This window comes from Typopeltis vanoorti, chromosome 17 (assembly GCF_054136105.1).
Source record: "Typopeltis vanoorti isolate ZY-2024b chromosome 17, IOZ_Tvanoo_1.0, whole genome shotgun sequence".
Classification (NCBI taxonomy): Eukaryota; Metazoa; Arthropoda; class Arachnida; order Uropygi; family Thelyphonidae; genus Typopeltis; species Typopeltis vanoorti.
Window position 1 is genome coordinate 95,012,308 of NC_143565.1, and position 27,669 is coordinate 95,039,976.

General features: G+C 36.1%; 1 protein-coding gene across 1 annotated transcript in view; it reads left to right on the plus strand.

Moving 5' to 3' along the window:
• Positions 1–27,669, plus strand: part of LOC150097658 (U11/U12 small nuclear ribonucleoprotein 48 kDa protein-like) — a 192,819-nt gene that overhangs the window by 159,856 nt on the left and 5,294 nt on the right. Inside the window, exon 7 of the mRNA XM_090407134.1 lies at positions 6,507–6,589. Within this exon, the coding sequence (XP_090263260.1) occupies positions 6,507–6,589 (83 nt within the window). The remainder of the gene's footprint in view (positions 1–6,506; positions 6,590–27,669) is intronic.

Consider the following 27,669-nt stretch of genomic DNA (forward strand, 5'->3'; position numbering starts at 1 on the left):
AAGCTTGGAGAAACTCGTGGTCACTCCTAAGGCATTTGATTAGGCCTGGCATAGAGGTCTGTTCAGCAAATTACCATCATATGGTCTGTCTTCAACTTTTGCAAATGGATCGCCAGCTTCTACTCCGGTTTGCTCACTATGTGTGATAGATGATTTTTTCAGATTTCCCCACCACTGCAACAGTACCTCATGGCACTGTGCTTTCAGCCATTCTCTTCCTCCTGTACATAAATAACCTGACTTCAAATCCTGGCAACTGGGTTGCCAGCTTCTACTCTGGTTGCTCACTACATGGATTATTTCCTCTCCTCAGATTGCCCAACCACTGCAGCAATACCCTATGGGGCACTGTACTTTCAGCCATTCTCTTCCTCTTGTTCATAAATGACCTGACTTCAAATACTCACTGAAAAAAAGTCAATCTTCAAGATCCTCCAGTGACTGTTCTTCAGTGAGTTGAGGATAATCTGGTGAACTTAAAAAGCTACCAAAAGAAAGTCCTGTATAATTTCCCCATCTGATCATGTTTGGATATCTGAGCTTTCTCCTTACTTTTGATAACACTCATATATCCAAATGATCCGATTTCTCTTTATTAGACTGACTTACACCTGCAGTGTTTCCTGATACAAACTCATCTCAGCCATAGCATCTGCAGCAACCAAAAAACTCATTGTACTTTTTCACACAAGGCATTCCTTTTTGTCTTTACAACTACTTTTTCTTTGGTCTCTTTCCATTTGCTGCTGGATATAGCCCTTCCCCTTAACTTTTCAGTTCTGTCTGTCTTTAGACAATGTTTACCATCTCATGTCAAACCTCTGTAGATCATTCCTCCATCTTGTTCTTTGTTGACCTTTCCTTCTCTTTTTCTCTTGGCATCCATTCAATGTTTAATTTTGTCCACCTTTTGTCTGGCAGTCAGCTAATATGGCCAACCCATCTTCATATACATGCTTTGCAACATTCCACAATATCTTCTACTGAGGCATTTGAGCAACATGCATCCTGTCTTGTTGTTTTTTAGTTGTTACACATGTTTCATTTCTATAGGTAAACACTGGAATAATGTATATATTAAAAAGCTTTCTCATTAGGCATACAGGTAACTCTCTTAACAGATAATCTTTATACAGCCAAAATGCTTTGTTTTTTTGATTCTTCTACTTATTTCTTTATCTTATTTTCCCTTAAAACTAAATATTTTTCTCCATAATTTCATTGATTATCTGTTAATTTTAGTTCAGTTTGATTTGAACTTGTCATCAGTTTGATTTTAGTTAGATTAACCATTGCTCTAACCCATTCCAACTTAATGTACTCTAATTAGTTATTACTTTTAGCCTGTGTCTTGTGAGTGAACTGACTGGCATCAGCAAGTTTCAGAAGCATATTCGTTTAGTGTCTGCTGTCTGGAAAGTTACTTGACTGGTTATAGCTAGGCCTTTTCTTTTATTGTCTAGCTATAATCTTATAAGAAATATTATAATATAATATTATAAGAAATAATATAAGAAATATTACATTAGCAGTTTATATGCATTAAACTCTAGAATTTCCAATGTTTAATTAATTTGCTGTCTCATTTTGCTCCCCAAATTCTAATAATCACTCTGGCCTCTTCCCATGGCACTCTACCCATGGCATAGAATTTCCTATTCTAGAACTTGATGTAATTTGTTTATAAATACTGAATATACATAAGTAGCTGAAGGAGTATACATTTAGATTGCTCTGATAGAAATAATTAACATGCATTGTACAACATCTTTTAACAATGATGTTGTTACCGATTTTAAGCATATCAAATTAAGTTTGTGGCTTGTGATTTTTGCTGTTGTGAGCACAGGCTACCTCCCACACACACAGAGTCTGAGACTGGAAACTTGTGCACAAAATGTTTTTCATGCACACATAGTCCAGCAAAAATGAAAGGATACATTGTGACCATGAGGTATGGATCAACTGAAGTTGCAGACATTGCTTACCTTCCTTGTGTTTGAAGAATTATGGCTGCAACTTCAGTTGATCCATACCTCATGGTCACAGTGTAGTCTCTCATTTTCAGATGAAGAAATCTGGTTCAGTCTACATTGTCTATGTCTACATTCCTTTCTTCTTCAGTATTTGCCAGATGTCTAACCTGAAGTTATTCAAAACAAATACCAGTAAGTTTCATCTCTCTCTCTCTCTCTCTCTCTCTATCCCATCCCGCTCCACTCCACTCCACCCTAACCTGTAATTCTTCTGTCATTTTGTAATTGGAGGTAACTTAGCTAGTTTCATGTAATAGTGGCATGATTTTCCCATCATGTAAACTTGGGCCCTTATTCTTATTCCTTCCACAAAACAAACAGATAACATTAAATACCAAAGCTGCTCCTTCTTTGCAGGCAAAAGTAGGAGTAGGTATTGTATTTATCTCACAGTGACCTTGGTCTTTGTTGGAGATCTAAACAGGATAATAAGAAATTATTACTAAATGCATAGAAATGTTCTGGGGAAATTTGGAAATAAAGAGCAGAGCAAATTTCAATAAGTACCTACTGGATTTCTGTTCAGGACATGGACTAGTTATTTATTATTTTTTTTTTTTTTCCCCTCAATAGCTTCCAGAAAATTTTGCTACTTTTAGGTTGTTTATTTTCTTTCTTCCCAAAGTAATATGAGTCTACCATGATTTCATGATTTTTATATCCTTGCAGACAACTCACACATCCTCCCCTAGTTGAAATGTTTTCCTTTGCTGTAGGTCTCGAAGATATGGTTCTTATTTTCAAACTGTTTTCAGTTTTTCATAACATTGTATATTTGAGTCTACAGCTCACCTCCGAAATCTGCTTAACTTAATCTTTTTAAATGTTTCATACAAATTTTTCTTTTCAAATATCATGTGCATCTTCTTCTTCCTTTTCCGTAACCCGCTACTTGACACCATAGACAAGCTTAGGAGACAACTTGGAGCTATAACATGGAATGAGGAGTTGAGCGATAAGGAAATAAATGCTGCATGGGAACTTACAAAGAAATACATAACAGCATCAATGATTAGGATACGAATGTATCCCAAAGGCCAAAAGACTGAATAAGGTAGGTATAAAATGGATGAATGTGGAACTTAAGCATGAAATCTTGAAAAAGAAAGTACTTTGGAGGAAGTACAAGATGAATAATGGCAATCAGTCACATGAAGAATATAAAGAACAAGCCAGGAGAGTGACTCATTTAGTAAGGAAAGCAAAAGTAGAGTATGAGCAGAAATTGGCAAATCAGGCTATGGAAAAAACCCTAGAGAGTTTTTTAGATATGTGGCAAGTAGAAGGAAGAATGATCATGGAAAGATGAATCACGTTAAGAGATGAAAATGGTAAAATGGTAACCTGCTGCAGAAGACATTGTTGAGATATTCAGTGATCAATTTATAAGGGTGTTTCATCCTGATCAGGGTGTAATCATGAGGAACTTAAGTGTAGAGGACATAGGAGAGAGAGCTTAATTGTGAATGAGCAGGAAGTATTTAAGGAAATAAATAACCTTGATGTTAATAAGGCGATAGGATTTGATGACATATCACCATGCATCTTATGTTCCAGGGAACTGGCAGTAGCATTAGCATGCCTATTTAATAAAAGTTTTGCAACAGCACAGGTTCCCAGGGAGTGGAAGGAAGGTAAAATTGTTCCACTGCATAAAGGTTGTGATAAGGCTATAGCTTCAAATTATAGTCTGTATATCTGGAGTTCCTGGAAGGTCCTGGAGAGATTGGTGAGAAGTAGGATACAGAAATGGGTTGATAACAGCAGTATTCTCTGTGGTTATCAGCATTGGTTTGTTAAGAGGAGATCATGTTTCACTAACTTACTTATGTACTATAACAAGGTGACAAATTTTGCAAAGGCTTTTGATAGACTGCCACATGAAAAGCTCTTAAATAAATTGAAACAGATGGGATTGGATAACAGATTTCTGTGTTGGATCAGTGACTGGCTGTCAGATAGGTATCAGAAAGTTGTTTATTGGCGTGCAGTATCTCGAAAGAGAAAGGTCTCCAGTGGTGTGCCGCAGGGGTCAGTTTTGGGGCCATTGTTGTTCAATTTGTATGTTAATGATATTGGGGTTGGGTTTAATTAGTGACATCCAGCTGTTTGCAAATGATGAAACTGGGGAGAGCAATGCACAGTCAGGCTGATGTTAATGTCTTACAAGAGGACTTGAATAGATTGCATGAATGGGCAGGTAAGTGGAACTGTTAGTTCAGTGTTACCAAGTTTAAGGTTTTGAGATTTGGTAAGCAACGATGGGCTGCAAAGTATACACTTGGTGGGGAAACTTTAACAGAAGTAGAGGACATGAGAGACTTGTCCACAATCTAAGAGCGATTGTGGACAAGGACCTGAAATTCAGTGGCCACATTGTTCAAGTCATGAAGACATCACATTGATTAATGGCAGTGATGCAGAGAACCCTGACATGCAGAAATAGAGAGGTTATGATTCCATTGTATAAGGCCTTGATCAGGCCTCATATGTATTATTGTGCACAGATTTGGTTGCTGGGTTCATGGTGACGAGGATATGTTGGAAAGGGTACAGAGAAGATTCACAAAGGTAGTCACTGGTCTTTGGAATGTGGAGTACAAGGACAGATTAAGAGATTGCAAGTTGCAGTGCGTCGTGAATAGGTGAAAGAGGGGGAATATGATTGAGACATATAAGCTGGTCAGGGGTTGTTATCAGGTAGACATGGAAGAGATTTTTCATAGAATGGGAGAGGGGAGTAGAAGAAGAGGCCATTGCTGGAAACTGTATAAGGAGGGTGTGAGCAAAAGGAGTGAGAAACAGGTTCTTTCATGGAGGGTGGTTGGTGAGTGGAATGCATTGCCTGAGTGTGTTGTGGATGTGGACACATTGAATCAGTTTAAGATGCGGTTGAATGAACATTGTATGCAATAGTGAGTACCTCCCACGATGAGTCTGACTCCATGGAGGTGAGATGTTAATAATAATAATAAACATATCATCTTATGTATCATAAGATATCAGTATAACTAACGAACAACAATGAGAACTGAATTCAAAAAAAATATTGCATGAAGTAATAGAAAATCAAGTTAACTAACAATAATGCACATACTTAAATTGGAATGAATTCCTCTGCTTATACAGTTGCGTGTTCATGGATTAAAAACTACTGGGCTGAAATTAAAATTGCTTAAATTAACCCTGTGTTAGTAAGGTGGGAAAATGTAACAAAAGTGGTAAGGTGGGGTCCCACACTAAACTTGCTTGCGTGCAACAGCTTGTCATCTATGGCGTCGAGTAGCGGGTTATGGGGGGGGGGAGCTATACTGAGGCATGACTCACTGCCATAAGTTGTTAAAAAATTATAGTCAATTTAAAATCTTTGGGGTCTGACTTACTAACGGCAGGTTAATTTATCTGCTATATTTACATAATAAATATAGCAGATAAATTATTGAATACAGTTGAGAACAATTTCCCAAACTTTTCGAGTAGTGAGACAGTCATTTCAATTAAGATTAGGTCTATGAAGTATGGCTTTAGAACTTTCTTTATATTTGGATCTATGTAGTAACTTGGTGTTTTATGAAAAAATATCAACTCATCATCTACAAACCCATCAACCAAATTCACAACTTGCCACCTTCTCCAAAAGTCTCACCACTGATGCTACCTGGCATATACCTAGTACCATGTTTGTGTAACTTGTCTTACTAATGGACAAACAGGAAGATCTATAAATAAACGTATCTCTGAGCATCAAGACCACATCCTCCTTATCAAACCTCACAAATCTGGCCTTGCCATGGAATCAAAAATGCCAACCACAGGATCCAGTGGCAAGACACCAAGTTACTACATAGATCCATATATAAACATGAATGGTTATTATATAAAAAAAGTGCTGAAGCTTTACTTCATAGACCTAATCTTATTCGAAATGACTGTCTCACTATTCCAGAAGTTTGGGAAATTGTTATCTTCAACTGCATTCAATAATATCTGCTATATTTTTATCTCAACCCAGTAGTTTTTAATCCATGAACACATGACTGTATATGTAAAGGGATTCCAATTTAAGCATGTACATTAGTTGTGATGATGTCTTATTGATGATGTCGTATGATACATAAGATGAAATATTTACATAATAAAAAGGTTATTTACTGTGGCTTACATGTTATTCTGTAGTTTCTTCTTTCTCAGTTCCTAATTGCATGCACGCACGCACATGCATTATTTTGAAATAATTTCAAAATTTTGCAAATGGTCTGATTTAAGCAAAATTATTGTCTATCCAGAATCAAGAAATGACATATATATATAGAATAAACAAACAAATTTATTCACAAAATCTTATTAATTTTATGAAGTGCACACCTCATTACTGATATTGTAGTATGAAAGAGATGCAGCATTGGAATTAGCAAAGAATTATTTGTACATTGATGATAAAATACTTACGCATAATTCTTTCCTTTCCAGATTTTGCATGAAGTAATAGAAAATCAAGTTAACTATCTGACAAGTACTATTGAAAATATAGACACTGATACATTAGAAGAAGGGTAAGTAGGGAAATTAATACACCTTATACATTCTTGTATAGTGAATATAAATTCTTAAAAATTGATGAATTTTTAAGAATAATGGAAGCTCATTTACTTACAGATAGGGTAACATATGCTGTTTCAAAATAGCATATGTTATTTTGTTAAAACAGTTATGAGGACTTATTTAGTTTCAGAAACTTAGGATTCTTTCCATCTTTCACAAAACAGACAAAGGCTGCAGAACATAAGCAGTTCATAGTAATGGACTAGTGAAATGCAATATACAGCTTCTCCAGTCAAGTAGAATCCACCTTCTCGAAATGGGGTGTGTTCCACCAGAGGGATGCTTATATTCTTAGTGGGCTTCCCACTGGATGGTAGGTAACTTTTATTGCCTGCATTCGATACTATCACCTTGTTTATTAAATATGAGAAGTAACTGATGCCATGTTTGGTCCACAGAGCAAGTGTTCTGACTCCTTTCCCCATCCCACCACCACCACATTCTTCAACATGCAGTGTGAATGATACATTTGAAGAGTATGCCAAATATAATGCAGAGATCTAAAGCCACTTCCATTTTCAAGGGTACAAAAGTAAAGCCATTTCAGAAGCCTGACCAGATAATGCATGGGACCAAACCTGATGGCTGCACTTTGCAAGGCTTTCTGATCTCTTATTGTATAATTTTACACCATCTACGCTGGCAGAATTTGCCTAGAGGGCTTGTGTAGTCGCATGCAGCAGAGGATGAGGGCATTGTCAGCACCATGTTATGGCATGGAAACTCGATGCTCTCTCTGTACGAACAACATGTCTGAGTATCTCCTCTTATACCATATTCTTATGCTCTTCATTTATCTTTCTTTGTTCAAGCACTGTTGTCATGACAGTAAACTTTGTAAATACATATAGTGTCACTGTAGTTAAAACCTTCCTCAAAAATCCCACCAAAAATTTGGGGACAGCTGCTGAGGGCACAGTTTGCAGCAGTATTGTATGAAACAAAACCATTTGCATGACTTTGTTGAGAACTCTGTTCTATGTTTTCCATCATTTGCATCTTACCTTGAACAAAAATCGTGAAAGCAAGTAAAGAGAAAGTATGTGTAGGGAAAAATGGAAATATTCTAGATCCATTTCACAGAGATGTGTGATCTCAGTTCCAACTTCAGTGATATTCATATCCATATATGATCTCAAAAGCACCTATTTTTTTTTTTATAGCAGTAACTCAACTTTCAGCTACTTCAGTTGTCACTCATTTTGCTCAGTCTAATTATGCATCATTTGAATTATTTTTTGTCTCAAAGGTGGCTTTTGCACATATGTTTGTTCCTGTATGTCTCCTTGGAAATATTCAAATTTAAATTTCTTTGTTCCTTTTTGGATAAAAATCTCTAGGTGTCATACTGTGAAGTTTGTCTTTGTTGTTCACATCACCAGCCATTCTATGCTTTTCTTTCCTTTCTTTAAATGTTGACATTTTTTAGCTCAACTTTCCTAATGGTGCAATATATACAGTTAGTGGAATAATCTGCTTCGGAATTTTAATCTCCACATTTCATTTGGCTTTCCTTTTCTACCTGCACTAATCTAGCAGGTAGAGATGCTGAGGCATTTGCCATCACCTAAGTCTTGCTCAAATTATTCATCTACCAGAATACCAGATAATCCTAACCATTCTCCAGATACTCTTAATCTGTACCTTACCAGTGATCCTTCTAAGTGTGCTGGTGGATCTGGTCCTCTAGGAAGTTCAGATCACAACCTAGTGTTGATTTTGTCTGCTGTAGAGCAACACTCCCAAAGACTAGTATTAGCATAATCCAAGTAGAATGAATTTTGTGATGAGTTTGCTATTTTTGCCTTTTGTATTTACATTACACTAAATATGTCACCGAAGCAGTTCTTACAGGAATGGAGACATTAATTTCCCATTTCATTTCAAATTCTCATTCTTTATCTCATCGTGGTTTTCCAAGAAATGTTTGAAAATCATTCAGGAGATAAATCAATCATAATCTAGCTTGCTTTCTTAACATATTCATCTTTTTGTGCCTGATACTAATTCTTGTTAATAGGTGCACACAACATATCAGCAGATACAAAAATGATTTTGAAAAGACTAATAAAGCAATAAGTTTGTATTGTGGCCATGTAGCAGTCATGCTTTCTTGCTCCCTTGCCAAAAATATTTACAGTAACTTTGTCCAACCCTGTTTGTTTCCCTCATTTTGAACTTCAATGATTTTATTTTATCATTTTATATATATATATACACTGGGGGGCTCTTCCCCCAGCACCTATGCCCCCCCACCCATGAGTTCTGGGCTGGTAAGCCGGTAAGAGAGCTGGTAAGACAAAAAAGTGACATAAAAATGTTTCAAATTTCGGCTTATCTTTTTTTATATATATAGAGTAGATATATCTTAAGACTTTTTTACTTTATCTCCAATTCTTGCATTAATGATCTTGGCAAATGTCATCCTACAATCTTAAACATGCAACATTCAATGCCACCTCTCATTTTTTGTTGGAAACAGATCAAATAAATCTTGTGACCTAGAAGAATGTATAGTATTTCGTCTGCACACCAGCTTGTATTTGATTATTCATGGTTCATGTCAAGACTCCTTTTTGTCCATTAATTACTGTCCGGTTGTTCTTCTCTCAATTCTTTCAAATGTAATGAAGAAATTTGTGAACAGTCAGTTTTTCTGTCTGGAAACTTCTCACCTAATAAACAATCACCAGTATGAATTCTGCCATTGTTGATCAGCAGGAGATCTTTCTTTCTTGTGTCCTCCATCTTTGAAGAGACACTGAGAAGTCTGGAGAAAAGTGGTTGCCCTTGATATCTCAAAACAGTTGATCAGGTCGGCACAAAACCTATTAAAAGTAATTACCCATGTTATGATCAGTCTTCTCATTCTTGCAACTGAGTTGCCAGCTTTCCCATTGGCACACAGGATGTTTGATGGATTTTTATACTCAACCTTTTCAACTATTGCTGAACTCACAGCAATAGTTTCTTGTGTATAGCAGTGACTGTTTCCAGTTGAATGTTCAAGTACATATTTTTGCTGGTGATAGTTACACTACTTTTTCATTTGATAAAGTTTGCACTACACAAATCTCCAAAACTTTGAGAATATGTGCTTCTGCATATGCTGCTAAGTATCTTTTCACAATTTAACTTCATGCTTGCAGAACAAAATTTTTCTTCTTCATTCATATAAATCATTCATAAGAAATATGTGCAACAGTTAGCTATGCCCTTGACCTGGTTATTTAATGAAAGTCTTGTAGTGGGTAGGGTTCCTAAGGAATGGAAAGAAGGCAAAATAGTACCACTCTCCCCAAGCATGATTTTAGGACAGAAATTTCCAATTATAGACCAGTCTGTATAACTGCAGTTGTGGTCAAGGTGTTGGAGAGATTGGTTAAGAATAGAATACAGGATTGGTTTGCTGGATGTTGCATTCTTTATGATGGTCAGCATGGATTTGTAAAGGGGGTAGGTCTTGTTTTAGTATTTACTTGCATTTTATGATAAGGTAATGAATGTGTTAGATAAGGGAAAATCATATACAGTGATATTCTTGGACTTTGCAAAAGTGTTTGATAGATTATCACATGATGAATTGGTGTACAAGCTGCAGAGGATGGATCAGAGATTGATTTGCTGAACAATACCAGCAAGTTGTGTATGATGGAATGGAGCAGTGTCTCAGAAAAAAGGAGGGTAACCAGTAGTGTGCCCCAGGGTTCTGTTCTTGGGTCCCTGCTCTTTAACTTGTTTGTAAATAATATATCATGTGGACTGACAGGGAATCTTCAGTTGTTTGCCGATGATGCAAAGTTAGGGAGAATTATAAGTAGCACTGCTGATGTCATTTCCCTTCAGGAAGATTTGAATAGATTTTTGACTTGGACAAAGGAATGGGTTTAATATTAATAAGTGCAAGGTGTTGCATTTTGGAGTTATAAGTCTGTGCACTATATTGATGGTATCATACTACAAAAAGTGGATGAGATTCCAGATTTGGGAATGATGGTTGACAGTAGACTGAAGTTTAGAGGGCATATTGCAAGTGCCACAGTATAAATCACTGGTCAGACCAAACTTGGACTATTGTATTCATATTTGGTCACCTGGTTTTCAGTGTGATGTGGAAACATTGGAGAGGGTCCAGAGACGAGTGACTAAGGCAATATTGGGACTTGGGAATGCTGACTGTACAGAGGTTGAAGAAATGTGGATTGCAGAGTTTGGTGGACAAGAGGAGAAGAGTGATATGATATTGACATTTAAGTTAGTGAGAAGACTTTTATCAGATTAATCCAGATGGGATTATAAAAAAGTATAGAAGGTAAGAGGGAAGAACCAGAAGCCATCCCTGGAAGTTATGTAAGAATAAGGTGAAGAGGGGTGTGAGAAGTAGATTTTTTACACTGAGAATTGTCAGTGAATGGAATGCATTACCAGAATGTGTTCTTAATGCGAGGAGTGTTAGGGTTTTAAGATGCAGTATGATTAAATACATTGTTAATCGAATGAACCTCCCATGATGAGTCTGCCGACTCCATGGAGGGTGCAGTAATAATAATATACTCTACTACTGTACTTTTGGAACAGGCTTCCTACTCTGTAGGAAGTAATCCGTGCATTTCTTATAATCCACAGGTATTCAAATCCAGTGTTAATAACTGTCTTCATTCTCTCTACCTTTACTGCTATTTATGATAATACTAATACTAAAAACCTTTAGGATACTTTTATCCTTTTCATCATATGTACAATGAATCCTTGGTTTTGGAGCTACATTAGCCATGTATTATATTCATCATGACATCGAATAGTGTGGCTCTTGTTCAGGAGTTGGAAGTTCAGTAGTTATGATTGCATCAAATTGTTTCTTCAAAATAAATTAAAATATTTGCATGTAATGAACCTCTTTTTTTGCCATTCAGCCAGCCTGGTTGGCCGAATGGTTATTGTATCCACTCTCAACACAAAAGGCTGCGGGTTCGAATCCCACTGTGGGCATGGATGTTTGTAATTGTCTGTGAAAATAGTGGTGGTCGGCAGTAGATGATGCTGGTGTAGATGATGAAGGTAGTTGCAATTAGTGGAGTGGTGGGGATGGAGAGTTGTAGAACAGGTGCCCTCCCTTGATGAGTCTTTGGACTCCCTGGAAGTGTCAAATAATAATAATAATGAACCTTTTTTTTGCCATTCAGTGAAGTATCCAACATCTGACTTGGCTAAATATTTGGCATTTGCTCATACTATTTAATAAATTTAATTTTTGCTTAAACACACTACCAGCTTATGACAATCATAACGAGTCTGATCTTGATTTTGGATGTGTAGCATTGCATGTATCAGAGGAACAGTGTTGGATCTACCAGTTTCTAACATAATCATTACTTTTTGGTGATATTTATGCATATATTGTGGAATACCTGTGAATGATTACAGCAAAAATTCAGTCAACTGAAGTTTCTGGTTTCTCCATATTAGCTACTGCATTCCTGCAGTCAGGAAACATGCAAGGTCCAGAATTTTTTCATGGTGTGTAGTAAGTGAATGAAGTAACCTATCAGTGGGCATTATGAGTGCATCTTTTGGTTAATGTCTTTAAGGTGAGGTATGGTATGTACTAAGGATTACATCTTCCAGGATCCCTTGATGAATCTTTGATACACTGAATGAATATGCCTATATAATAATAATAATAATAATACATTCATTGCAGAAATGTAGTAATTTAAATCATAGAAGATGATTATTTGAATGAATATGCAGCAATATATCAAACTATAAATTAATGAAAAAGGTTTTCCACATTTTAAGATATGATTTTCAATATCTTGCAACGAGATTAAGTGTGCATATCTTTCCTGACAGTCCTTTGACCTCAATTCAGCCTTCCCTGGGTTTCTCTTTCATGGTTTTCTTAACCTTTTCCCAAATAAATTTTATTTGGAAAAGCTCTGTATGGAAATTCTTTTCATATTCGGCTTTTGTTTCACTTTTATACTATGTGAGCTCTACTCCAGGTCAGCTTGAATTTAACCTTTTGACCTGGCCTTCTGAATTTTGCAATATATCCACTGTCAAACTTTGATGCTTCCCTATTTAAGTATTTCTATTTGAATAATTATCATCTCTGATTTTTTTTACAAGTATTCGTTTCTCTATTTTTAAGCTTTTTCACTACTCCCTTGGAGCATTTTACCACCTTGGTAGTATTTATCATCATTTTGGCATAGCCATGAATTTCGAAGACTTTGTAGAAACCCATACTCACTATTTGCACAATACCTGTTCATCTTTCCTTGAAACTCATTCACTGACAAAGCACTTAGGACACACTCCCTGCCCCAAATCATGTACTAAAAAATTTCTTCTGCATCAATCCTATGAAACTTTACTATGGAATCCTGTCTTTTCTGCCTAGCAACCCACTTCTGCCATTTGCAAACATCTGTCCTCAATGGAAGAATTCCCAAGACCACTCATTATCTTAGTGTTCCCTCTGGATCCCCCTCCACCACTTCCTTATTTCCAAGACACCCAGACCAAATCTGCACATATAAACCATATGTGGTTGCATCAAAACCTTATAAAAAAAAAAAAAAAAAAAAAGAATAATAACTTCATTACTTTGTTTGTTTATTTGTCTTCACATAACTAATTAATTGTATGAGCTACATGGTCAATTTTGCAGTATTCTCTCTGAACTTCAGTTTCTCATCCACCATCATCCCCAGCCTCATCAATTTCCTGAAACCAGTTCCATCAGTATAGCACATAGCTTGTAATCTTTTCATCCTAAAGTGTGCATATTATTAGGAAGAAGTATGGTAAGAATATAGAAGATACTGTGAAAAAATGTAAGGTTATGAACTTGCATTTTTTTCACAGTATCTTCTTCTCACTATACTCTTACTTTTTACACTGTATTCTTACCATAGTTTTCCTATAAACTTTTGTTTTGGCTTCTATTATGCAGCTTAGTTTTCTTAAATTTTTCTGTGTTCTCTCAGGCTTCTGCTGACTTACTTCCTAGGTACTTTCGATATAGTTTCTTCTTTAACTCTGATTTCTCATTTCTTGAGTCTACCATGACATGAATTTTTTCTGTCCTTGCATATGTCCCTTTCTGATTCTATGTTTTCTTCAAGAGTTTGCCACTAAGTCTCAAAAGTTTGATTTTTGCTTTTAAACTCTTTCATTTTTTCTTGAATAATATTTGTATATTTTAGTCTACAATCCAGTTCTGAAAGCTGCTTGACTTTATTATTTTTAAAACTGTCACAAATGATGATTACTTCATATTTCACTTTGTCTACTCTTTTATATGAACCAATTTTTAGATGCCATGAACAGTAACTTAATCAATGCTACTTTTCTTATTTTTTGCATTTTGTCTTCATATGAATTTATGCACATCCTTCTTGGCACATGGTTTTAATAACAGTTATCCATATAAAAAATAGCAATTCAGCAGGTACTTAACATTATTATTGTTAGCTTTTCTCTTTTCTTCAAATTTGCAAAACCATTTTGATATATCTGGTAGCAGGAAATATTTGTTATTTCCTATTCTGCTGTTTATGGCTTCAATAAGAACCTGCCTTTATTTATATCAGCTGCCTTCTCTTTCTTCTTAGTTGCCGAGCCTTTATCTTCGTGCAAGTACCATCTTCCACTCTTTTCTGTTCTCTGCTATTCAAGTAGTCCAATCCAGGACTATTTTGAAAGCCAGGTCTTTTTGGGTGTTTTCTTCCCAACATCAACATGGTCTTCCTCTGGAGGATTGCTTTCCATTAAGCCTTACCCTTTTTTGTCATGTCTGAGCTATCTCACTCTGCAAGCTCTGATTTCATCAGTTAATAATAGAGATCTGGCAGTTGGTATAACTCTTAACTATGTTATTTTTAAAATTCTTCCATTGTATAATCTCTTACAGATCCTTTGATTTCTAAGGATTTTATTTTCAAATATCTGCAAGACTTTTACATCGTGGTTTATCATGCTCCAGGTTTCTGCTGCATATATAACAGGAGATCTAATGATTAATGTTTCAAGATATTTGAAGGAAGTGATATTTTTTTAAGTTTTCTTTTATTAGTAGTAAACTGTCATTTCCTTCCCTTGGTTGCTTTTTTGTATACCATTTAAATATTCAGTTTTATTCTGGTTAATTTGTAATCCTAGTTTTTCACCCTACCTAAAAATTCAAAAAATTGCAAATGGCAAAAAATTCAAACTTGACATTCTTCTACCAGAAAGTGTGTGCTGACTCCTTTGGTACAATAAACATATCATTTGCCAGGATATGGTGAAAGGAAAAACAACAAATTCACAGTGCTGTGCAAAGAACATGAGAAAATTGAACCAATGAATTAATTCTATCTGACCACAGAACAGCCATAACTCTTGCAGCCTGGCAATTTCAAAGATGCATATGAGCTCATTCACTCTTCCTGCAACCCAGACTTGGCACCATCAGATTTCTGGTTGTTTCTTAAATAATCCTTGAAATGGATATCCCTGAGATATTTTAAGGGTATCTATTTTGCAAATGAACATTTTAATGGAAAATGAGAAAACAATTCCAAAAACAATCTCAAAATTTTTGACAGCTTTATAAAACTTGGTATGCAGTGGAGAAAATGTATTGAATGGAAAGGAAATTATATTGAGAAACAAAGTAGAGAATTCAAGTAATCTTTTATTATTATTATTTCATTAACATATTCTTTTTTGGGGAGGATGGAGCTATCACACTGGTTTTGGTATATTGTGTTGCAAGACTTTTACTTTATGGTTTATCATGCTCCAGGTTTTACTTTCAGCTACTTTCAGAATGCCTCCCATTTTTGAAAGGAAAAGTGGTTAAGGAAAAAGTAAGTTATCTCTTTGGAGGATAATTCTTTACTATCCTCCTGAAGGTATTTATAAGGATGGTTAAGTATTATCTGGTAGTATTCTGTATGGGTAGACCATTTGCAGCAGTTAATTGCCAGCAAATAAATTTTTTTTTTTATACCTGAGTCAGTATAGCTGGAAAAAGGATGCCAGGAATAGTCAAAGATTACCTCACTGTCTGGGATGGTCAGATTACAGAAAATAGTATAAGAAATACGTAATCAGTTGGGTCTGAGTAATTAACAGAATGGTATAAGCAAATTTTGAGACAGAGAATATCAAAAATAAGGGGACCGGGAGTTCTATGTGTTGCAGTATCTACCATGGGATGTCATATCTCATGGATTGAATAAGTACTCCATCCTTATGATAGGAATAATGCAAGATTCTACCATTTCAAATAGCCAATTGAACTGGATCTGAATATGTGTCAATTGGCACAACACATGTTGATTAAACAGATAGGAAACTATTTTTATAGGAGGTTTTTTTTAATCTACATCAATACTGTAATTGCTTCATGCTTCTTAAGTTATTCATAATGGAGGATGAGTAAAAAGTAAGAGCATGGTACTGTATTTCTTTTACTTCATAGTCACATACTGATCAGCATTCATTTTTAAAAAAATGAATTATGGAAACAACTACCATGTTATAGTAAAACTTCAATTTAATATAAACCAAAATAATCACCCATCATTTCAACCTTCATATCAAGGTCATCATCTGGAGCGCGTGCGCGCGCACACACACACACACACAGAGAGAGAGAGAGAGAGAGACAAGCTATTTACAATCTACAGGGATGTTTCACTCATAGGAGGTCCCGAGTTATTGTTTATTACAGACAGACATATACAAGATAGGCAAACGTAAATGTGGTGGTACACACAACTTGGAGATTTCCAATACTGATCAGCATTCATTTTTAAAAAAATGAATTATGGAAACAACTACCATGTTATAGTAAAACTTCAATTTAATATAAACCAAAATAATCACCCATCATTTCAACCTTCATATCAAGGTCATCATCTGGAGTACAAACACACACACACAGAAACAAGCTATTTACAATCTACAGGGATGTTTCACTCATAGGAGGTCCCAAGTTATTGTTTATTACAGACAGACATATACAAGATAGGCAAACGTAAATGTGGTAGTACACACAACTTGGAGATTTCCAATATATCACATCACAACAGATGCTGGAAGTGGCCACCTCCTTCCTGTAGGCACCTGGCAATCCAGTGCTTCATGTTTGTGAATGTCTCTAGTTGAGTGTGGCTGATGTCATCGGTTGCAGCAGTGATGTTCACTTTCACTTGCTGGAGTGGGCATGGTTTATTGGCATTTACCTTTCCCTTCAGCATGCTCCACAAGAAGAAGTTGTCTGGGAGACTGAGATCTGCAGACCTTAGTGGCTATGTTCCTTTGGAGGTTACAACTACATAGACCTTTTGGTCTATATCAATTGTAACCTTCAAAGGAACATGGCCACCAAGGTCTACTGGCATGACCTCTGGTGGAAAAAAATAAAAACCTTACTGCATCAAAGCTACAGTTCTGTTGTTGTTGTTATTACCTATTTGGTTACAGATCATTAAGGAATATATTAAGCTAGTGGGCAACATGCTCTCATATAATTACTCAAATAAATTAAAACAAAAACAGTATAGATGATGGCTAGTAAGGGCTGAAATTATTGTTTAGTCCTAAAGTATTTGCTGGAGAAACTTAATTGGGCTGAATGTGTGTGTGCCATCCAAATTCTTAGGATTTTTATGCCACCATTATTGTTTAGATTAGGATGGTTGATCAGAATTTCACAGGATTCTTTAAATTTTCTTTCATACTGGTTTTTGTATGATATAAAAAAAAATAAACTTTCAACATCTTTCTCTAAATCCAGAGTAATTTATTAAAAAAGGGTGGCACACCATTTGGCAACTCCTATAGGTAGAGATGACCTGCTAATGCTTCTGCCTGGCTCCCACTGAAGAGACCTCAATAAAGGTCGAAACTAGTCTGGGTTGTGGCCCTTCCCTTAATGCATAACATTAGAAATATCCGCAAAGAGATGTGTTTTGCATTATGGGAGATACTGAGATAGGAGTGTTGGTAGCTTGCTCTACCTTTGCAAGGAGTGACCTGGTGTTGTACCACCTTACTCCAGTCCTGAAGATACTTTCAGGCGCAAACTTTGTTTGCTCACACTTGGATAAAGGATTAAACTAAATTTATTATGTATGATATAAGGAATAGGTACGAGGGTTGTTTTGAAAAGTTTGGTAAATTTCCAATAGATGGTGACAAAATTCGCTCATTCATATCAGTGTCGGCATATATCATCTTTTTCATGACCCCTGGCAAAAGTTTAGCCACATGTGATGCATAGTTCTCGTTTGGCAAACATTTAAAATGACCGTGTTCACTTTTTTCATAAAATAGAGAAAAATGAGTTTTGTGCAGTGATAAAACACTTTTATTTGAAGAAGTGGACAGCCATGCAGATCAAAGCCGAGTTAAATGCAGTTCATGGAGTCTTGCACCAGCATCAAAGACTATTTATTTTTGGATAAATGAGTTTAAACGTGGTCGTAAGTCCATCAAAGATGAAGCATGCTCTGGGCGCCTGACTGAGGTCACTAGGAAGGAAATGATTGACAAAATCCATGGTATCGTTATGGAAGACTGCTGAGTGAAAGTGCGTGAGATTGCTGAGATATTAAGCATCTCAACTGAATGGGTGTATAATATCCTGCACGAAAAAGTGCACATGAAAAATCTGTGCGTGATGGGTGCCACAGTTGTTGAATGTTGATCAAAATCAAAAACGTATGCGAAAAGACATTTCAACACAGTGCTTAATCGCAATTTGCAGGATTTTTTGTGTTGATTCGTGACTGTAGACAAAACTTGGATCCTCCACCACACACCTGAGTCCAAGCAGCAGTCAGAACAGTGGACAATGCCCAGTGAAAGAGCATCGAAAAAGGCAAAGACCATTTTTTCAGCTGGGAAGGTGATGGTCACTGTTTTTTGGGATTCCCAAGGAATTGTCATGATAGACTATTTGCAAAAGAGTAAGACAATAACAGGAGTCTATTATGCGTCATTGTTGGACTGCTTAAAAGAAGAACTGAAGAAAAAACGGCCAAGATTGGTGCACAAAAAGTACTCTTTCATCAAGATAATGCCATTCCACACATCAGCTGTCGCAATGGCAAAATTGCACGAATTGAGGTTCAAATTGGTTCCACATCCACCGTATTCTCTAGACTTGGTTGGCCCCATGTGACTTCTTCTTGTTCCCAAACTTAAAAATTTGGCCCAGCGGGAAAAAGTTTTCTTCAAACGAGTATGTCATCAAGATTGTCAATGACTATTTTGCACAATTTGACAAATCCTACTTTTTAGATGGGACGAAAAAATTGGAAACTTGCTGGACCAAATGTGTAGACCTCAATGGAGACTATGTTGAGAAATAAAGGCGATTTTTTCAAGAAAAATAAGTTTAACTTATTTTTTTATCAAACAGTTCAAACAACCCTTGTACCTTTCCACTCAATTTGGTGTAGGATGTTAAGAGTGTGATCTGAGAGCTGCTTTACCAAAATCGTTAAATTTAATGTGTGTTGTTTATGTTCTTTTTTACGGATAGGAATTGTGCATCTAGGTTCACCAATATAAGGTAAGTTACAAGTACAGTGGATTTGGTATACTCCAGAATGGCCAGTGGTGGTGGTGTGTGTGTGGGGGGAGAGATCAAGGAGTTGAATATGTTTAAGGTGGTTTAAAAGTAGTATTAAGATTGTAATGTGTAGAATTCTGTTTATTTTATCTGATAACCGTTTAAAGTATGGGATAACTATGGTTTTATTATAATCTATATTATATGCATTTCTTGATGAAGTCTTATGAAAAACTTTATTGATGGTATTTCTGCTATAGCCATTGTTTTTAAATGTATTGCTGATCATTTAGAATTATTGTTTAGGAGCTTGTTTTCTTCAGAGCAAATTTTTATACCTTTTTTTTTTTTTTTTTGATGGTTTTAATGACTAAATTTTTGTGAAGGATGGTGGTAAGAGTTGGCATGTATATATTGGCTGTATGTGTAGGCTTGGGATAGACTGCCCGAGGGAAGATGTGTGACCAGTGTATCCAGGAAAGGAAGAGTTTTGATTTTCAATTTCAGTGGTGAATTGTATGCATTCATGTTGTTTGTTCAAGTGGCTGAGGAAGACGTTTAAAGTTTGATGGCCATGTGGCCAGTTAACCAACATTGTCAATGTATCTAAGAACATGAAAACACTGTCAATGTATCTAAGAACATGAAAACATTGTCAATGTATCCAAGTCAAACTGTAGGTTTTAAAGTAAAGGAGAGCACGTTATTCAAAAGCCTCTGTATAAAAGTTAGCATTTGGGGTGGATAATTGTTCAAAGTTTTTTCCACTTGGTTATACTATAAATTAAAGATGCCAAGAAATTATATTCCTAGTTTAATCCTTTATCCAAGTGTGAGCAAACAAAGTTTGCATGTGAAGTAACTTCACAACTGAGCAACACTTATATAGAGGCTAATGACTTCACATCACTTGCCTTAGTATCCCATAATGCAAAACACCTATCCTTATGGACATGTATGATGCTCTCCATTATGGGAAGGGTCACTACCCAGACCAATTTAGACCTTTATTGAGGTCTCATCAGTGGGAGCCAGACCCAAAAGTGATACCAAGGTCGAAGTAATGCAGAAATCATATTTCCATATGTAAATAGGCAAAAGGTGTCACACTTTATTACTAAAATACTCTGGATTAGAGATAGATATTTAAAGTTTTTCCACTTGGTTATGCTATAAATTAAAGATGCCAAGAAATTATATTCTTGGTTTAATCCTTTATCCAAGTGTGAGTAAACAAAGTTGCATGTGAAGTAACTTCATGACTGGGCAACTCAATAAAGGTCGAAACCGCTCTGAGTAGTAACCCTTCCCATAATGCATAGTATTATACATGTCCATAAAGATATGTGCTTTGCATTATGGAATATTAAGGCAAAGCACATATCAAACCACAGTAGTAACTTCACAACTATGAAGTTGTGAAGTTACTTCACGTGCAAACTTTGTTAACCAAAGTGATTTTTCACCTCGTAGTAAAAGTTATCTACCACTAGAGATTTAGTTCACATTTTCTCCATTAGGAGAAATAGAATGTTCCTAATGGAACATTCTATGAACATGCCAAAAATGAGAAAGTATAATATGGTGCTGGATGGTAAGACCCCCGGGCCTGAAGACATCCAACATTCAACTGAGGAAGAACAGAGGGCTTCCACAAGTAGAACTAGTTTTTATGATGTGTCCAGGTCAAACCCAGAAGGAAGCTTGGTCACAGATGTTGCTGGTTGGAAAACGGAAGCACCCCGTGAACTGATTGGTTGGTAATTTGCAACAGTAGTCTTGGATCTCCTTTATGCAGTGGAACTATTTTCCCCTCTTTCCACACGTTTGGGACTAAACCAGACCCTAGACTCAGATTAAACAACATGGTCAAGGGCACTGATAATTCTTTAGCCGCTTCACATAAGACCCGTGCCAGTATACCATCCAATCCCACAGATGTATTCACATTAAGGTTCTGTAATAGACTATTCACCACTTCATTCTTTCAATGTCACCACCTGGATGATATACTCTTGCAAAGTGCTCACTCAGTAATTCCACTATATCAACTGATTCAGTGACCTCCTTGCCATCAGCATTCCTTAAAATAATTCTGCTGTGTACAGTTTGTCTTTTACTTGTAGCATACTGAAAGAACTGTTTGGGATTCTCTTTAGCTTGCATAGCTAGTTTCCTTTCATAATCCGCTTTTGCATTTCTTACCATACACTACCCTTCTGGCCTGCGCTTTATACCGTTTGTGTGCCTGCAGGTCACCTTTCTCTTTAAATTGCCTCCACAGTTGTTTCTTTTTTTTGCAGCTAAAACCTAATGGTGTTATTCATCCATTTAATCCCTACTTGTTTTACTATTCGGACCCTAGATATACAGTCAGCCATAACCTCCTGCAAATGCTCCTTGACCACTTCCCATGATCTATTGACATCCATCCCTTGCAGTTTTACATGCCATGGCACTGAACCAAGCAATCTTCTAAGCTTGTCATACTTGCCAACACGGTAATTCCGCATATACTCTGTCTCGAAAATTCTACACCTTTAACCACCCAGGTCAGGACCTTATGATCACTCTCACCAATAGGTAGCAATATGGTCATATTCATTATAGTCAAAATCTCAGGTGCTATTACCAGGTTAAGGCACTCTAAAACCCCTAGTATTTTCTATTACATGCTGTCTCAGATAGTTATCCCTTAGTAACTGAATAAAATCCAGTTCCTTCCTCACATGTGTCCTCTCCTCCTTCCAGTCAATGTTACCATAGTTGAAATCCCCCATAATAATTACCCTCCTCCTACTCATTTCAGCAATTTGCTTATACATACTATGTCCACCATCTATTCCATCACCTGGTCTATAGCACCACCCAACTGTACATTTTGTTCTGCTAGTCTCAATCTCACACCAAATAGCCTCAAATGAGCTCTTTTCACTATCCTGCAATACAACTTCTATTCTATTCTCCTTGGCTGGAGTTCATCAGCTGTCATCAATAACATTCCTCCTCTCCCATTTTATTCTCTCTGTCCCTCCTAAACACACTATAACCTACACATTCTCTCTAACTATATCATCTTCCATGTTTCACCGTCAGCCATGTTTCACTAATGCCAATAGTGAAACACGAATGAAGGTCACAGGAAATTTGCAGGAAGTGCGGCATTTGAATGCAGAGTTTCAACGACAAGCCAGAAGAGACAAGGAAAAATATTTTAACCAGGAATGCCAATAAATAGAAGACCAAAACTGTAAAGGAAAAACGAGATCTTTTCAAAAAGATCTGGGAACTGACAGGGAAGTTTAGCACAAGGTGACAATTTTGAAAAGTAAACAAAGGATATCTTACAGAAGCTGCAGACATCAACTTTACTGAGAAATTTGAAGAGCAGGATTATATACAGGAGCCAGTACCACTGGAGAGTGAAGTGAGGCAGGCACTGCAACAGCTATCCAGTAAAAAAGCACCAGGAGGAGATGGAATACCTATTGAGCTGCTCAAGGCCCTGGGAGAAGAGGCAGTTAAAATTTTAACAGCTCTGTGTTAGCGAATTTGGATCACAACTACGTGGCCTAGGGAATGGGAAAAATCAGTTTATATACCTTTATTGAAGAAAGTTGATGCAAGAGAGAGAGAGAGAGAGTGCAAAAATTACAGAACTATAGCACTGATTTCTCATGCAAGTAAAGTCTTACTTAAGATCATTCAGAAAAGACTGGAACCATTCATGAAGAGAGAAATGCCAGATGAACAGGCAAGATTTCAAAAAGGCAGAGGAACAAGAGATCAGATTGCCAATGTGAGATGGATAATAGAAAGAGCATAGGAATATCAAAAGAATCTCTACCTTTGTTTTCTTGATATAGGAAGGCTTTTGACTCTGTAGATCATGTGAAACTGTGGAATGTGTTAAGAACAATGGGAGTACCAGAGCATTTCATTATCCTGCTGAGGAATCTTTATTATGAACAAGAAGCTACTGTCTGAACAGATCTTGGAGAAACTGAATTTCGCAATAGGTAAAGGGGTGCGACAAGGATATATTTTACCTCCATACCTGTTTAACTTGTACAGTGAATACATTTTAAGAATGGCAGGGCAGGAGAAGTCTTCGGTTGGAATTAAAATTGGTGGAAGAAATATTAATAATTTGAGGTATGCAGATGATACCACCTTGCTAGCAGAATGCAAAGAACATTTGGAGGAACTTATTATGACAGTTAAAGAAGAAAGTGCTAAATATGGCCTTAAACTTGACCTCAAAAAGACAAAAGTTGGCAACATGTGAACTTAATGATTTTGAAGTAGATGGGGAGAAAATGGAAGTAGTTAACAATTTTGTGCTCCTAGGATCCCGAATTGATAAAGATGGGTATTGTACTGAAGAAGTTAGAAGATTATTACTCAGAAAGAAAGCAATGACAAATTTAAGCAAGATCAAGATATTAGCCTCGCAACAAAAATCAGAATCGTGAAAGCAATAGTATTCCCTGTGGTACTGTATGAATGTGAAAGTTCGACCCTGAGAAAGAGTGAAAGAAGGAAGATAGATGCATTTGAATTATAGGTTTGGAGACGCTTACTAAGAATACTATGGACTGCAAAGCAGACCAATAAATCAGTGATAGGCAGAATAAAGCCAGATTGTTCCCTCGAAGCTATGATCATCAAGCAAAAATTGTCATACTTTGGACATATTATGCGAGCAAATGATGTCTGGAGAAGATCATGATGCTTGCTAAAGTTGATGGAAGTAGGAGCAGAGGAAGACCAAGAATTAGATGTGTGGATGGAGTTAAAGAAGCAACTGGAATGTGCCTGGAAATTCTGAAAGATATGGCCAGGGGCAATCTGAATGGAGAGTGTACGTTCATAGAATCACCAGGAGTCGAAAAGGACCCGATGGAACATAACAACAACAATGTATTGCATATCCCTAGCCTATTATAGCTCAGTTGTTATAGTTGGAGGTTATAAACTCAGTTTAAACTGAGCAGTTAGAGGGAAACAGATCCATCTCCTGTTTGGTGAAAAATGGTCTTCTTTTGAGGCAAATAGTAGAACAAGAATGTTTAAATTTCAAAAAATACTTGATTTCTCTAAACTGTAACATAATTTAATAATAACATCTAATAGCAGAATTTCAGTGTTTGATAGAACAAATAATGGCATTAGCATTTAGTAAACTCAACCATAAATAACATACTATATTCAACGTGGCTTTTAATAACACAATATTCAGCATAGCTTCCTAGTAACCTCGGCATTCAACAATGTAACATTAATGTGAAATACTTGAGCAGTTTAACATGAACATTTAACAAGTGTGGCTAACATGCATTATTTTATGCATGTTAAATGCGTAATAATAATAATATGCATGACACATGCTTTTAAAATTTGAGTAAAACATAATTATCACTGAAATTAGTATTCATTTATTCACTAACAAATTTTATTAATCAATACTTTTAATCATGAGAGATTAATTCCACTATATCTGTCCTTCTAAAAATGTACCTCATAAAGAACATAAAGTACTATCACTTAATTCATTTAGCTTGGTAGCTTGCTTAACCCAGAAGAGAGTTCACTTAATTACTGGTTACAGAGTTGTTTATTTTCTATGCACATCTTCTCGGTAGTTATTGCAGGTAACGATGTGGTTTAGTGATGGGAGCATGAAGATATAGTATGGACCTTGATTGACACAATCCATGTTAGTAGTTTGATTAGTCAACAGCTTTCCAGGTTTTTAAGAAGTTTTGCTGCTTAACAGCACTGATGTGAGAGCATTCAGTCAGTTGCTTGATGGTAGACACTTAGCTCTTTTTTAAATATTGGTTGTATATGGTCTTGCTTCCAGGCTGTGGGATGGATGTTGACTGAATATAATGTAGTGTAAGGATGATAAAGAACTAGCTTTAGTTCAGGTGCATGTCTTATGAGTGCAGTTGGTGAGGTGTCATCAGAAGCCTTCTTGATATCCAGGTTGTTCAAGATTCTTCTGATGACTCTCTGCCAGAAAGCTACATGAAGCTTGTGGATGTTCCATGTAAAGTTGGTGATTTATCTTGGTCATCTGTACAGGAGTTGAATGAGAAGAATGATACTGAGAGAGGGTGGGTGGGTGTCAGCTTTAGGTGATGTTGAAATACCGCTATCTGGGTGAGAGAGAGAGATAGATAGAGAGAGAGAGAGAGCCAAAGTACAGAAGTTGTGCCCAAAACCCATAACTTTCATTGGCATAGGTAGCAAGTTTTCTACCTTTTAGTCATTTTAAAGTCAAAATTAGCACTGTTAATGATGATTGTATTGCAAGTGTTGCAGGTTTCAGTTATAGGCTCTGCATGAAGCTGGAGTTTTTGTCTCAAGCCATTTAACACAGAATGTTTTTTTTTTTTTTTTTTTTTTGATCATCCTGCCACATCCCTTAGAAAGCCATATGTTGGATACTGAGCAGAATTTTTGAACAGAACAGTAAATGAAGATCCTCATTCCAACATGAATAATTTCTGTTACATCATGACTATCAAGCTATGGATAATGGAAACGGTTAGTGTAATGGAAGAGTGAAAGTCTCATAGATCTTCTACTTGGCATTGTTGTAATGTCACAGCATACTAGCTCATGAATATATTAGGTTAGGAGCTTGAATTACCAAGAGAAGTTGCCTCAAACCTAGAAGGGAAGAGAATTGTTGGGTATTCTGATTTGTAAATGAACAGTCTGCTTTAGGTCATTACTTATAGCAGATAGTTTGGCATCTGTTCCAGCTTGATCAATGGAATTGGTGAAAGAGAGTTATTTAGAGTTGTGGGTATTAAAGTCAGGAAGATTACTTCACTGTTAGAGTAGTTGGATTTCAAGAAATCAAGATTCAATGATAATAATTCAAAGAGATCAGGATAATTTTCAGAAGTGGGGAAGCAGTAGAGACAGCAGATGAATGATATAATGAGACACACAAAAAAAAATCTTAAGCCACAAAAGGTCAAAAAGAGGATATCAAAAAGTCAATATTCAAGATTCAGTATAATCCAGAAAAACCTGCTCAAGACACTGAATATGGAAAACATGAACTGCACACAGGCTACTTCAGGCATCCACTAAGTGGGCAATCACAAGCATCCATGTCCATGACAGTTATAACACCTACTTCATGTTCACAATGAAGTAATTGCTTAAATTGATTATCTATTTCATGTGCCTTTATCCAGCTTGTTTATCACTTCAATTTAGTCTAGTTTTAATTACTACTGTTTTCTTTTTCGGTTTTATTTTTATGACTACTGCTACTGGATTGCAGTATGAATTATAACCAGCACACTGATAAGTTTTAACTTTTTTCTCCATCACTGAATTTCTAAACCTTCTTTTAATCATTATAAAACCAATGTAATTTTTAGGTCCCACTGGCTTGTCCATGTGTGCCATAGTTTGAACCAAGTATTAACAATTATTAAATCATTTTAATAATTGTTAGTACTTTTATTGTATTAATAAATTAATAATAATATTAATTTTATTAATAAACTAATTACTTTTCCAAGCATGAAATTAATGTTTTCATCTCTTTTTGCCTACTTAAGCATTCTGTTTAGCCATCACTACCAGGATATTATCTGATTTTACTTATTTTAAGACTTGTATTTTTTCATATAACCTTTCATCATCTGGTGGGAATGGTATAATTTAATATGCATAATCTGATTGGAATTACTTAAGGTTCACTGCAATTTGAAGTGATGACTGTGTAAAATTGTATATCATCATCATCAAATTCCTGACATGTACCCTCAAGGGATGTACAGGATATGATAGTACTACATGAAAAATTTACTTCATTACTAACTTCCTATCTACAATTTTCCTCCAAATCAGTCTGTTACTTGTCAAGACTCCAATGTTATCAGATCTTATATTTCTATCGTCTAAGGCACTTTGTACTGTATCCATCCACCTATATCCTGGTCTTCCTCTGGGTCGTTTTTCTGCTAACCTGACAGAGAACACTTGTTTTGCTAATTTTTCCTCGCCCATTCTGTTTAAGTGACCATATTACCTGAGATTAGCTCTGCTAATGCATTCCTGGATGCTGACAATGTCAAGTTCTTTCCTAATATCCTAGTTTTTAATATGATATTGCCATTGATGCAATCTGTTCATGCCTCTAATCTTTCTGGATCTGAGAGCTGGGTCAGAAGTAAAACAGAAGTGTTTTACTTCTGACCCAGCTCTCAGATCCATAAGTTAAAACTGGTTTGAACACTGTCTTGTATACAGCTAATTTAGTGTTCCGACTAATTTCTCTCTTATTCCATATGAATTTATTCAATTGACTGCCTACTATTACCAGCTTTGTTGATTCTGTTGTCTATTTCCATATTTAATTTACCATCTTCAGTAAAAATTGTGCCTAAGTAGCTGAAATGTTTTACGTGTTCCACA